The sequence below is a fragment of the Tachysurus vachellii genome, chromosome 5 (genome assembly GCF_030014155.1).
Source record: "Tachysurus vachellii isolate PV-2020 chromosome 5, HZAU_Pvac_v1, whole genome shotgun sequence".
Classification (NCBI taxonomy): Eukaryota; Metazoa; Chordata; class Actinopteri; order Siluriformes; family Bagridae; genus Tachysurus; species Tachysurus vachellii.
This window is the reverse complement of record NC_083464.1, coordinates 19126884-19141519: the sequence shown is the minus strand read 5'-3', so window position 1 is coordinate 19141519 and position 14636 is coordinate 19126884. Positions and strand designations below refer to the sequence as shown.

Here is a 14636-nt window from a genome sequence, read left to right as displayed (position 1 = left end):
TCATTTATTATATATTATTATATCATTATTATTGTACTAGCTTAATTTTAAGTAACAGTCCCATTTCTGGTTAATATTTTGATAAATCGATCATATACACATTATGTTATTAGTGATAGTCGTCAAAGCATTATGATGGGCAGCATAAGTAACACATTAGCAGATAGAGAGGGGGTGGAGACCTATTTTTAGTATAAACACACTCCAGCTGCTTTACAGAAGCCACTGAAGACCATGTGCTTTTGGGTTGCAGGGAAGTCCACTCTCAATACCAGCAACCCTGAGGAATTAAATGCTATGGAGAATCCTAATCACAGAGTGATCTTATGAAGGGTATGTGCTTAAAGATTGAATGTTTGCTAATTTGAGTCTACAAGCAAGATAACTGATCCCAAGTGGTGAGTTGTACATGTTACTTTTGTAGCTTTACAAATGATCCGTTATGATTTTCTCTGTTTTTGTCCTGCACAGCATATGAAAATCAGTTGTTTTTCAGGATTTGTTTAAAAATGACTAATAATAATTTTTATTAATTGTGTTCTATGTGTTCAAAGACATATTAATCTATGTCTTCCTTTACCATGACACACTTATTTACTCCAGTCTTTTTTCAGCACGTGTTATTTTCTCACGTTTTGCATTGCCTGCTAAAGGCTTATCATTATCACACTTTCATTTATGAGCATAGAACTTTGACCCACTGCACAAGTTAACTCTCATTGGTCAAGACTTGGACTGAGCTCTCTCTCTCTCTTTCTGTTGTCTCCTGGATCTGTGCCAATCACTCTCAGACTCTTACCTGTATGGTGAGTTACTGCTTTTTCTTAATTTCCAAAAATATACAGTACTTATAACAATTGTTAGATCATTTAAATTTTACCATAGTGTTTACAAGGGTTTATAAGAGTGTACTGATTCTTTTATCTTCCATTCCAGCAGATAACATGAATAAAGTGTGGGCCTTATTCAGATCTTATCCATACATTAGCAATGTGGTGGGCTATACAACTTTGTTTGCCACTGCAGACTTGATTCAGCAAAGCACACTGAGAGGTACAAGTGGTCCAAGCAATCAGCTGAGTGAGGAAATTTCTCGACAGGCGGCATCAGTCACATCCAGAGAGGAAGGAGCTACGGCTCACCTCAAAGACTCTGAATGGAGCATGCATTCAGCAGGAGAAAAGGATTCGTCAATAATGGTGACAAATGTTCCAATGCACTGTGTTGACTGGAGACAGACTTTACGAGTAGCATTAGTGGGGTTATGTTTTCATTCCAACTTCAACTACCACTGGCTACGTGCATTAGAGAAGAGGTTTCCTGGGGGAGGGGCCAAAATAATATTTGCAAAAGTCTTTCTGGACCAGTTAGTTGCTGCTCCTGCAACAATAAGTGCCTTTTATATAGGTGAGTAAAGAAGTGTTTCTACAACAGACAACATTCTTCAAGAATAGCGCATGATTTTAAAATGACATACTGAAGGTTTTTTTATTTATTTATTTACTTACTTACTTACTTGTTTATTTATTTATTTAATTTATTATATATGACTCCTGGTTCAGCAGCAGGATCTCCTGCTCTCGTTGCTGTGGCCAGGGTTCGAATTCAGGATAGTGAGCTAACCCAGCCACTGAAGAGTTAACTCTCAGTGTCGGCCTCAAGCCCAGATAAAATGGGAGGGTTGAGTCAGAAAGGTCATCTTTCAAAAAACCTGCACTAAAATCTATTCTTTGCACCACATGATTTGCTGTGCTGACCCCAACATATTTTAATTAATTATTTATATTTTTATTTACTTGACTCCCAAAGAGTCTAATCTGCTGTTTAGACTACTGACTAAAAATTTATAAATACTTTTTTAATATTGTTTAGTATAAAATCTTTACATTTTTTAAAGGTTTGAGCACCCTAGAAGGGCGAGATGACCCCTTGGAAGACTGGAAAAAGAAATTCTGGGTTTCCTACAAGGTAAAATAATTATATTCTGGAGAACTCCACAGCAAACAGAAAAAAGTTAACTATAGTACTTTATTGTGTTTGTGGACGTTTCTGTATCATGTAATCTTTTCTTTATTCAAATATATATTTGCTTGTTTAATGGCCATTTAATTGTATTAATCCTGGTGTAGATTTATAACTGTGGTAAAGGTCAGTGATATATCAGTAGTCTATTTCAGATGGATTTTTATTAATTAACCCGTTTAATACTTTTATTTAAGCCACAGCACTGTTGAACGTGTGAATATGGTTGTCAAAAGATATTGATTAATTTTCTATAAAAGCACAACTTTTATACTTTTTTAGATTTATTCTCCTGTACCTGGTGTAATATTTTATAATTTTTATAGTAGCAACTAACACAGGGACGCTCCACATATATAGAAATAGATTTTTAGAAATGTGTTATCTATGATATGTCGAAGTTTTTTGGAAGGTGCCCTTCATATAAAAAATAACAGTCAGACAGTCAGAGGTAAATCTGCTGCATCAACGGTTTCTCATATGGGTCTTTAAGACAGAGGACTTTGTACTTTCTGGCTTCTCAATAACATAGCAAGCTACATTTTTGTCTTATTAACATCAAGATAGGGAAAATAAAAGATTTTTTTTGTCAAGATCTTTGTAAAATTGCTTTGGTTTATGAGGAATAAAACACTTTGAGGTGTGCTGTTTTTAGTAAACAGTCTCATTAACATCTGCGATTCAGAATCTTTTATGTATCTGATTTTTAATTCTGTTTTGGCAGACTGGAGTTGTCTACTGGTCTATAATGCAGGTATGACAATGCTCATCCTTCTGTCCATCTATCCATTTAGTCACCGATCGTTAAAGTGCAACTACAAATGTTCTGCTCTTTCCTTTATTACAGGCGGTAAATTTCACTCTGGTTCCCCCAATAGCACGCACAGTTTTTGTTGGAGGAATCTCTCTCGGCTGGACTGTCTTTCTGTGTCATTTTCGACAACAAAAGAATGAATCTCATTCCATTTGCCCTTCATAGCATACATTAATTATGTACAATTAAATAAAAACTAGTCTGATGCCCTTAATTTTCTGTCAGTCTGCATCTCTTCAATCAATGTTTTAATAGCCTTATGTTGACCTGCTCATTGGAATATATATTATATATATAATTAGATAAAATATATTTTCAGATTACTGAAATCTTTTACTGTTTTGATAACATTGTGAATGGAAAAGGCTGCCGGTAAATGACACCAGACTCGAAAGCAGACGATTAGAATATGAGTCGTTGCTGAACTTCAAAGAAATGACACGGGCACATGACTATGCGGAAGACGTGTTCATTGCGTCACACTGCTTCGAGCAGTGTCAATTGTTTCCCTGCATTTCACTGCAATTCAAGTTAAGTCAAGAAGCTTTTATTGTCATTTCACCCATATATAGCTGACGCAGTTCATAGTGAAATGAGACAACATTTCTCCAGGACCATGGTGCTACACAGAACAACATAAAGCTACATAAAACAACACAGAACTAAGGACTTAAAGTTGTCTAAGCCACATAAAGTGCATCTGTGGAAACAAAGATGAAAAAAATGCAAAACACTACAGGAACAAATACACAAAATATGTAATAGCTTTGTCCAGTGTGCATACAGTATATAATACTGTACATAGTGCAAAAACAATATAGTCTCTATTGATGAATACACTAACACTGTTTCACTAGGTTACAGATTTAGGATACCATCAACCTAAAACCTATTATTTGTACACATAAAACAAACAAACAACTTCAATTCAATATGTTTATTTGTCACATACACAATTATATACTTATATACTTTTTGTACTGAAATTAAAACAAGGCTACTCGACCAAGACTGTGCATAAAAATAATCTACATTTTAAATGAAACTTTAAAAAAAGAATGAATAGTAATAAGAAGAGGTAATAGAATGTGATATTTAATATGTTGTTTAAAGGGGTATAAAATACTTAAATGCTATTAATATTAGAAATATTTGTACTTGGGCATGTTATTGAAAATTGAAATAATAATAATAATAATAATAATAATAATAATAATAATAATATATTTAGACCTTCGTGTGTCTTTTTAAACAACTGGAAAATGTCATAGGTTTTCACCTGAAAACACAATATAACTTAACTTCATCAATTAATAACACAATGTGAGTGTACTTTTAACTGAGATTCTGATACATATTTTGCCTTAGTATAATTTCTTCTGAATGTAAGTCGAATGTATTTTAGAATGATAAATACTATGAGTGAATGTTAGCCTTAAAATAATCATTGTCATCGTCTGAAATCTATCAGAATCAGAATCAGGTTTATTGGCCAAGTGAGTTGACACACACAAGGAATTTGGTTCCAGCATAAATAACACTATACATTTAGCTTGGACTATACAAGAAAAGACAATACAGACAAGACAAGACAAAACAGACAAGACAAGACAATAAAGACAAGACAAGACAAAACAGACAAGACAAGACAATACAGACAAGACAAGACAAGACAAAACAGACAACACAAGACAAAACAGATGAGACAAGACAATACAGACAAGACAAGACAAAACAGACAAGACGAGACAAAACAGAGTATACAAGACAATACAGATAAGAAAAGACAAAACAGACAAGACAAAACAGACAAGACAAAACAGACTGTACTAGACAATACAGATGATGGGAGACTATACAGATGATGTGAGGCAATACAGACAGTACGAGTATTAAATAGGAATACAGAATATATGACAGATCAGTCATGTACATAAAGTGTGAGAAGTTCATGACAGTGCAAATAACAGTGGTGTGCAGTTTTGTGCTTTTGTACAATATACAGCAGCAGTAATGTGTAACATATACTGATGATGTGATGACTGACAGTTCTGATAATGCAGTACTTATAGATATGAAGCAGGGAATATAATGATGGTGAGTTGTTCATTTGGAAAGAATTTGAGGAAAGAAACTGTTTCTGTGTCTGACAGTTTTGGTAAACAAAGCTCTGTAGCATTGAGGAGCTGAATGAATGAGGTTGTGTCCAAACTATTATGAACACAGAATCATTGTTAGAGCTGAATGTACGAATCCTTTAAAACGCTACAGCTCCAAAGCCGACATTTTCCCTTGCACTTGACTACAGATCTGACCAATGTGAAAAGAAGATGTGGTCACGTGTTGTCTCAGTTACCACCGTGTTCTCGCTGAACACTTTATCGCGAGATTACGCTACTTCCTTTTCCCTTTTCCCTCTGAGTCCAAGATGGTAGGTAGCAGCTTTGGCTATTTTGGGACGTGTACTTTTAAAATCTCTATCCATCCTCATATCTCTACGGTCCTATTTTACGAAAATGGATTCAATCGAATATAACAGAGATTCCCGGATGAGATTTTTGTAAATATTATTGTGTTAATTTACAGTTATAACACCGTTGTACACTAATATAATAAGTCAAGCGGCCTTCTCTCATATATATAAACATGTGTACTGGGTGGCCGTTTTTGTATCACATTAGTCCAAGTGTAATTGTTTTATAGCTATTTTTAAACAAATGAGCAAAAGTAAATATTTGAAGCTCTGTTTAGTTGAATTTAACGAGCACACTGGTGTAATAGCCGCTAGCTAACTAGCTAGCTAACGCTCCCTGTGTGTGTAGCACATCACCGAGTGTGTGTGAGGTGTTGGTGAATGTATTGTATATCAAGACCAGACTGTATGTATGGTTTGGGACAAAATGGCCTAAATTAAACTTTTTTTTCTTTTCTGTTCGAGGTTTTACTAACTGTTTCCCCCCCTCACCCGTATGACTAGCCGTGTTTCAGTAGCTAGCTGGTTAACGTTAGCAACAACTCATTGAAACGAACTGCCGGTAGTTTTCACGTGTAATCGTGGTCAGATGTTTTGCCTTTTTTTTTTATTTAGACAAACACAATGACTTCTTAAAGTCTTTATGAAAGATATGAGTGTTTTAACATGACTGTTGTTTCTGCAGGGAGTTGACATCAGACACAACAAGGACCGCAAGGTTCACAGGAAGGAGCCCAAGAGCCAGGACATCTACCTGAGACTCCTGGTCAAGGTGAGTAACGTTTGATAAAAGTATCACAATTTAACTGTAAAATTATAAAATATAAATATTATAACTGTAAAATAGTTTCTACAAGAGTACTTTCGTGTGTATTTGTGTGTATCCTATTGGCTTGTTTGCTGTTTATTTGCCCATAAATAATGTTCAGTTGAAATGGACTAAACACTGCTTATGTGAAAGCACTCTTAAGTCTTTGGTACAGTGTCATGTTTAGGGCATTATTCAAAACCGCTCTGTTTTCTCTCCCCTCAACAGTTGTACAGGTTCCTGGCTCGTCGTTCAGATGCTCCCTTCAACAAGGTCATCCTTAAGAGACTCTTCATGAGCAAGAGCAACCGGCCGCCTCTGTCTCTGTCTCGCCTGGTCAGTAGACCCACTGCATTTCTGAGAAATAATGCTGTAACTTTGTTGGTGCTGCCCAATTTGGGTGAAAAGTTTATTAGAAGTTATAATAAAACACTGGTAAAATAATGTTAGTATTTTTGTATGCTTTAATCAGTTTGATTATATCAATGGCACTGTTTATCAAACCACCCACAGAGACTGTATTAGAAACCTGACACTGAATAGACCTCTTTCAGAAAACAGGAGAAATCAAAGCTTGATGTCTTTTATTGAACTTCTATAATGTCAGTGTTGCAAGAAAAGTTGAAAAATGATAAAGCTTTATTGAAGTATCTCTTGTGAATATATGTTGTATTTTTGTTCTCGAAAGTTGTCTGCTGCACTTACGTCATGGGATATTTCTAGCACAACATTCAGTAGAAAACTTACAGCAATTACATAAGAGAAATGTAAGCATCAGGTTTCAATTTTGGCTGCTAAAAACAACAAAAAGAGCTTGAAGTACTTATTTCACTCACCATTTTCCAGCAATCTACAGTCACTTTTTAAGGAAGTACAACATATGAGTCTAGTCGAGTAACACGACCGTAATTCCAGGATGCTGTACAGTTATACAGGACTCAGCTGGGCCAAATGGAGAGCTGAGATCAGTCACAGGGTCAATGTAATATAATTAAATATTAAGGCTGCATTTGTGTGGGGTTTTGTTTGTTTTTAACCTGATGTGTGTTTATAAACTGATTTTAGAAAGCTGATTTGGGCCAATTTTCATTTGGGTTTGAGATTTAAATGAATTGATGGATGAGGGAGTTGGTTTAAGCTTCTGTTTATTCTGAAATTCTAAGGTAGACATCTGAGTATCATGCTTCCATTTCACAATTTAAATGCTTAGCTTCAACAGAAAAATCATAATTGTATTTGTCTGTGCTTTGTACACAGATCCGTAAAATGAAGCTTCAGGGCCGTGAAAACAAGACAGCTGTTGTTGTGGGAACTATCACTGATGATGTCAGGATTCAGAACATCCCCAAACTGAAGGTCTGTGTAAATGTAGTTGTGTATCAACTTGTTCATTTAGTCACAACTGCTGATGTCTAAATTACTTTCCAAAAAGATTCTCATATTGAATAATTTGCTTAGGTTCAGTTTGTTTTATTCAGTTTAAGTGCCATGATGTGCTTTGTTAGCTTTAGTTGTTGGTTGCTTAGATGGTTATTGGTGGTGTTTAAACTTAGTGGATGTAATAGTCACAGAAGTGCTCACTCTTGTTGCTTTTGTTCAGGTGTGCGCATTAAAGGTGACAGCAGGAGCTCGTAGGAGGATCCTGAAGGCTGGTGGCCAGGTCATGACCTTTGATCAGCTAGCTCTAGCTGCCCCCAAAGGACAGGGCACCGTGCTACTGTCTGGTAAGAGTTTAAACAGGAAGACACATTTGAGTTTTATGTTAGGCATCACATCTTACACAAAATATATAATAGCACTGATTTACAGAGTAAATTGTCATTGATCTAGGCCAGTGTTATCACAAATTCGAGTCGAGGTGTTAATATAATTCATTATGATTCATTTTAATGAGTTTGCCCTATAATACAGAATTTATTTGAATACAAATATTCAGATACTGATTTTGTTCTAAAAGATTTATGGATTTATACATGAACGCAACGTGCAGTCCTGTAATATGTAATTGCTGACACAAGAGCTGAGAGGTTCATCCCCAGTTATTGTTTGAAGTTTGACACTGAAGCCTACACCAAAAAAGAAAAAAACGAAATTACATTAGTGCAGAGTGGAATATCAATTTAACTGCACATGAAAAACGTGTTGCTTAAGTCTGACCTGAAAGTCAGATTTCACAGATTGCTGTCCAGACAATTTTTTGCTTCTCAAATTCAATATCTGATAAGCTTTCCATGTAATCATTTGAGTTGTAAATGTCTTTTTACACAAGTGTGCCGTCAATTTTATGTGCAGTTTCCTTTTAATTTGGCACATAAACGACTACCTTTTAAAACATCTTAAGTCCCAGCTTAAAGAGCATGTTGTTGAACTGTCAATTTCTGTTGAAATGGTTTGTTTCTAAAGGACCCCGCAAGGCCAGGGAGGTGTATAGGCACTTTGGAAAAGCCCCTGGAACTCCCCACAGCCGTACTAAGTAAGTACTTAAACACCCCCCCCCCCCCCTTTTTTTTTTGGAAACCATTTGTCCATCTCTTCGACAAAAGGCTATAAGCTTCAGTTAACAAAATGAAAGAAAATTCTTGTTCACTAATACATTTCTTTCCCTAATGTGTTAAGTTTGCCACAATAAAACTGCAGTTTAGCAGATTTTTTTTTTTAACGCTAAGTTTGTGTACGTTATTTTAGTACAGTAACGGCTAAGCTTTTGCCTGAGGTCATGCATGTGGAACAGCTCTATACATCAACATTTATATATAAACTCGTTACAAATGAATGAGACTGACAGTGTATTGCTTGTGAATGATTTTTAATTGGTGTGTTCTTCCCACAGGCCCTATGTCCGTTCCAAAGGCAGGAAGTTTGAGCGTGCTCGTGGTCGCAGACCTGGCTGTGGTTACAAGAACTAAAGCTGTGTCTTTGTTTTGTATTCATCATAATGCAAATAAAGATTGTCTTTTCAACCCCAGAGGCTTCTGACATATTTCACTTTTATTCTGAGCAGAATTAAGTCAGTTTGAATCCCATATCATTTGTCTAACTATTTTATGAGATCTTTATTATTTGTACTCTATTCAGACTGAGAAAATCATGTAAGATTTACTGGAGAAGAGAAGCTGCTTTATTCTGATATTTATTTTAAAGCATCATTTACCCGTTCATGAGTGTTCAGTTTTTAATAGGCCAGTGAAGCAGTGTTCATGTTTGCTTATAGTAACTTATTTTACTGAAAATATTTAAAGTATATTATGTACCAGTGTAAGTTGCCATATGGTATGCGAATTGTGTTGCACAATGTTTAGTAACTCTGCCTGTTGCTCTTGTTGAATAATTAGCAAGTTTTAATTTAAAGGATTATAAGGAAAAATAGCTGCTTTGACAAACGTTATATAAACTCTTTTATAATGTCTTTTGTTTTAACAAGTGTGTTATCAAAACCCTTCAAGTAAGAATAACGATAATGTTGAACTGAGATTTTACAGCATGTTTAACTCTGCCAATTCTACATAATATCAAGTATGTGTCACTGTATGTACACGACAGAGACGAGGACGACGAATAGTGACATTAAAGATGTCATTTTAATAATAAGGAGCAGGTAAATCACACATACATACAACGTAGTAAAGACGATAACCGACAATGAGTGAAGACAGTGGTGATGAGTATAAATAGAGTCCGGGTGAACAGACAGGTGAAGACGGGAAATAAACAAATCATGATTAAAAATAAAACCTGTCATTTACACAAGGGTTAACTGAAAAAAAAAAAATAGATAACACTAGACATCCCCCCCCCCACTTTTTAAATGATGGTTAACCCCCTGTTATGTACTCATTTTAAGTTAAGTTCCTGCAATAATTCGAATTGCTTTCTGCAAGCTTTTTAATCTTGTAGCTCTTACATCATGTACTACCACATTTAAATGGAAAATGTGGAGACGTGGTTGGTATTTATAGTTTTTTTAAATGTAATTGTCATATGGTACCTATACTTGAAGTTTCGATATCAGTGTAACAAGCAGCTGAACTAGTGTCAGTGGAAACTACGCTCTAAGTTCAAAGCTGCTGTGGCTAATTTTTTGATAAGCTATTCCAATTTGATCTTCAGTTGTGCAGTAGGGGGGGGGTTTGTATTTTTTTTTCCTAAACACTGGGCAGGTGCTATTTTTGAAATGGTACCCAAAGTACACTTTGTTTCATCATCTTCAGACGTTACTACGAATATATACGTGGATATGTTTAATGATGCCTTTTAAAGCTTTAATGTTAAATTATAATTTTATGGACTGGTGTACAGTTAAAATAGTTCAGAGGCACTATAGAGGCACCTCTAATAAAATGTCCAAATTTGCCAGCTGCATTTTTCAATGGTTGTGTTTGGGTTTAGTTTATACACACACATATGTATACATTAAACTAAATCTGGTTATATCGGACTGGAGATGGTGAGGGTTTATTGGCCACTTAGCCCAGATATATGATTGGGCTGAAATACACTCAGTGTAATAGTCAATAATGTGATCAATATTCCCAAGTTTGGCTTTCTAGCTGATTATAAGTAACTTGATTTTCTCAGTGAATTCTTTTAGACCAATTTTCATATTTTCTTCCTTCATTCCTGTATTTGTTTGTCTTTGGTTTAAAAAAGAAAAATGAATTTAATTAAGATTACAGCTCATAGTGTTTCAGATGTCGTTCGATATTTGGTGTGAAGTCTCCTAATATTGCTTGTTCTGTAGATTCCTACGCTAATCAACCATTTACATTTTACTGTTTTATAAAAAATAAATATGCAATGTTTCCTCATGCAATAATTAACATAAACTACATGCATGATACATTTTTCTGAGAATGGCACTAAACATACCATGACGTATCAAGTAGAGAAATGGCTCAGAGCTGAGAATCGCTCTAGATCCTTAGCAATGTCAGTCACCTCTTCCAGTGGAAAGCATGTCATCAGTGAATGTTTTAAACAAGTTTGCGGACAATTCATGTTTATTGTAAAAAACATTGTTCATTTTATTCCATACGTGTTTTTGAGTTAAATAACAGAAACCACTTTATGAAAGAATGTGTTTAACTGTTTGGTTCAGGAAATCGGTTTTTATTTACATGTCATGAAAGTGTCATTGGAATATAGGAACAATAGATAGAAGCAAATAGTTATAAAAGGCAACATTTTTTTGTATATGTGTGGTTTCCTTTATTATACTGGTATAGCAGATTTGACCAATAATTATTTACCTGAAGATTTATTTTTCAGCAGGTCAGTTGTGACCCTAAACATAGCTAGTTTGCAGATTTGCTGTACAAGTTGTAGCAGAATTGAAGCCCATTAAGCACTCCACCTTGCTAAATCTTCTCATTAAGAATTGAGTTACCATGTGAACTGAATGAGATGCCTTATAACCACAAAACTGCAGTGAGTTTCCAGGACTGAGGGTGAGAACCAATGTTTCAATCTATCAAAACAAAACTTACTCCTGTGTTGTTGCGCCAGAGTTTTACGTAGGTATTGAAGGTGATGAAGGTGGTTTTGCAAACGTGTTCGAAACGAAATTAACTTTGATGTTGCTGAGCGTTCTCTATGGCTTCATCTGTGAGATGTATTTTCAGGAAGAGACTCAGTTCTTTGTTATGGCTGTGGTTTGCATAGAGTGTTCTCCATAATACAGCATTTGGTTTCATAATTGTTGTGTATGTATCAATTTCTGCTATATAAGTTATAAAGATCTTATGTATTGTTTTAGTTTTTTATATCGAATATAAATTGTGCTTGAGTTAAATATAACGACTAAAAAAATTGCTGATACGAGGCCACACCAAGCAACAGCTTTACTTGTTTTCTGCTGCATTTTCTAAACGAAGTAGAATAATGAGGTCATTTTTGGTAAGTGGTTCATAAATCTGCTGAGCAACCTGGAAAATCATATCTCATCAAACACACTCACTTCACTGCCTTATCTACTGGTCTAACACCAGTATATTTTCTGACTCATTTCTCTCCTGGGCTAACAGAAAGTATTGAACTGTCTGCTGATAAGTACTTCAACTTGACATGAATACTTTTAGAAAGGAGTTAAGGGGCTCAATGTTTAGTGTTCCTAACTTCAATGGTTTTACTGGCTGCTTGCACACATATCTCACTGGGAAACACTGTTGTATGCTTCAGGCATAACTCAGAGTGACTGGTTAGAAATGAATTTATCTCAGTATGTGGAAAAAATTATTTGTTGTTTGATAGTACAGTATGGGAAGATGACGTGTTTGGTCCACAATGCTGTATGTGCAGATTGCATACAGACAGCTCCTTGGATAATTGCACAAATTTCATTTAGACATGTAGAATAGTTGCTGCACAAACAAACTTCCTTTGAGAGACAATATAAGATTTGTTTAAAGAACTTTACTTGTGTGTGTGTTGTAAGTATTAGGGTTATATCTATATTTGTTTAGTGTTCAAAATATTAATATCTGTATTTGTATTTGGGTTTAAACCAAAGGTGGACTAATTCAATGTTTTTGTTGTTAAACGACTGCTAATTGTGGGGGAAATGGCTGGTTTTTAAAACTTTTTCGAAATCCCTCTAATGCAGTTATTTTCATTGCTGATATCAGCCTGCAAAATGTTCTTAAAAAATTTTGTGGCCTAATATAAAAATGTAGTCATTTGGTATAAATGCATCATGGAGCATCGGATGTACCTATGCATCATACCTGAATGTAAAAAAAACAACAATTATTTTCTTATTCCCAAAGCACATGTTTGTCTTATCCAAATTCATTGTGAACCTTCCTATAATAATAATAATAATAATAATAATAATAATAATAATAATAATAATAAACAAATTCAGTATGAAAATAGAAATTAACACTTTTTTTTTGCAAAATGTAACTTTATATATATTTACAAAAATGTCCTCTACATGATTTTGTAGAGCCATTTCTTTATAAATACACAGTCGCCTTATAACAGCTTAACAACAGTTCGAGAGTGATGTTTGTCATGTTATGTCATGTGTGTGTCTTTGCCATTTTACCTTTAAATCCCATCCCAATCATGGTCCAGTCATAAGAATGTTATATATATATATATATAAGCAACGAATGCAACATGGTGGCTTGTGTTGTCACACGTCAGGAAATGAAGCATGAAAGATAAAAGAGCATGAGGCTCATCAAGAGTGTGTTGCCTGTGGGTGTGTGTGGTTATCCATGTTTTTTTACAGCTTCTTACAGATGACAGTGGGGTGAATCCCCACAAGCACAATGCTTTCTGTCTGATTTTCCTTATTGAAATGTTTACATGATGATTACACTTGTCATTTAAACACTTTATTATTATTATTATTATTATTTACACTGTTTACATGACACATTACATATTTTTATGTGAATCTCGACAAAGTTTGCTAGGAAATGGTCTGAATCTTGACAGGGTTGACAGCTATATGAGCTATTGTAGTCTTTCTCAGTTGTATAGGCAGGATTATATACGATATACGCTACAAATATTATGGTCTGGATTGAATGAAAGAATGCGCAATAACAACAAAGACCAAGATGTTGGCGTTGAAGGTGGCAGGATTTAAGTTGTCATGAAAGGAATGAATGAAGTTGCTTTCAAGAATTGTTAATATTTTCCAACTCGATCTACATATGTACAGTAGTCCTACACATCATGCTTTTTCCCACTTGAGGGTCTTTATCTTTCTTTCTGTCTATGTAAATATGCTGGTCCTGTATCTAACAGCGTGTAGGAAAGACCCCATCAGAGCGATTGCTCATTTTCGCCCCCTCTCTCAAAGCTACACGTGTTCCACACACAACATGGCAGCTTATCAGATGATCTGTTTTGTTGTTGTTTTAAACGTGCATATGGTTTATCATACTTGTGGGTGTGTGGTCATCCTTCACCTCGCTTCATCCTTTCTCACGAAACAGCATTGCGAAAAACAAAGGCTTTTAGTCAGAATTTCTGCAACTGAATTCTACCTTCTATTACATTCTTAAATGTTTACATTAGGTGTACAAGTCCTTCTTTATTCATACATTTCTAAACTTATTATTTATTTCTTATTTCATTAGTACTAAACAGTGAACAAATTCCAATCTATAATATTAACTATACAACAAATCAGTGAAATCCAATTCTACATTTCTACATTTCTACATTTCACATGGTAATGATGGATGTTCTGTAAAAAAACAAAAAAAAAACAAAAAAAAAAAAGCTGCTTCAGGGATAGTAAGTCTACTACTAATAATAGTAGTAGAATAATAGTCTACTACTAATAATAGTAGTAGAATAATAATAATAATTATCATCAACTTATTTACTTATTTATTTATTTGATCTAATTAAAGCAATTTAGTTACATTTATTCATTGAATTCAAAATTTACATTTTCATAGCAGTTAATTGTGTGTACTGTAAGCAATGTTTTCTCAGTAGTTATTAAGCATCATTATCAGTAGTTAATTTAATGTTCTTTATTTTACTTTATATTAAAG

The 14636-nt window shown here is 34.6% G+C and overlaps 2 protein-coding genes across 5 annotated transcripts; both read left to right on the top strand.

The window, feature by feature from the left end:
- Positions 1–229: 229 nt before the first annotated feature.
- Positions 230–3050, top strand: si:ch211-120k19.1 (uncharacterized protein LOC563199 homolog). Of its 4 annotated transcripts, none has more exons than XM_060869254.1 (6): positions 230–398; positions 792–806; positions 940–1407; positions 1898–1968; positions 2747–2776; positions 2870–3050. In XM_060869254.1, the coding sequence occupies exons 3-6, from the start codon at positions 945–947 to the stop codon at positions 2999–3001; spliced, it is 696 nt and encodes a 231-aa protein (XP_060725237.1). In that variant the 5' UTR covers positions 230–398; positions 792–806; positions 940–944; the 3' UTR covers positions 3002–3050. The 4 variants fall into 4 exon arrangements, with proteins under 4 accessions (XP_060725237.1, XP_060725235.1, XP_060725236.1 ...); XM_060869252.1 differs by having other exon boundaries at positions 937–1407; XM_060869253.1 differs by having other exon boundaries at positions 689–806.
- Positions 3051–5203: 2153 nt separating this feature from the next.
- rpl18 (ribosomal protein L18) lies at positions 5204–9082 on the top strand. The gene is made up of 7 exons (XM_060870225.1): positions 5204–5267; positions 5995–6081; positions 6346–6453; positions 7375–7473; positions 7718–7841; positions 8521–8590; positions 8948–9082. The coding sequence occupies exons 1-7, from the start codon at positions 5265–5267 to the stop codon at positions 9021–9023; spliced, it is 567 nt and encodes a 188-aa protein (XP_060726208.1). The 5' UTR covers positions 5204–5264; the 3' UTR covers positions 9024–9082.
- Positions 9083–14636: the final 5554 nt, after the last annotated feature.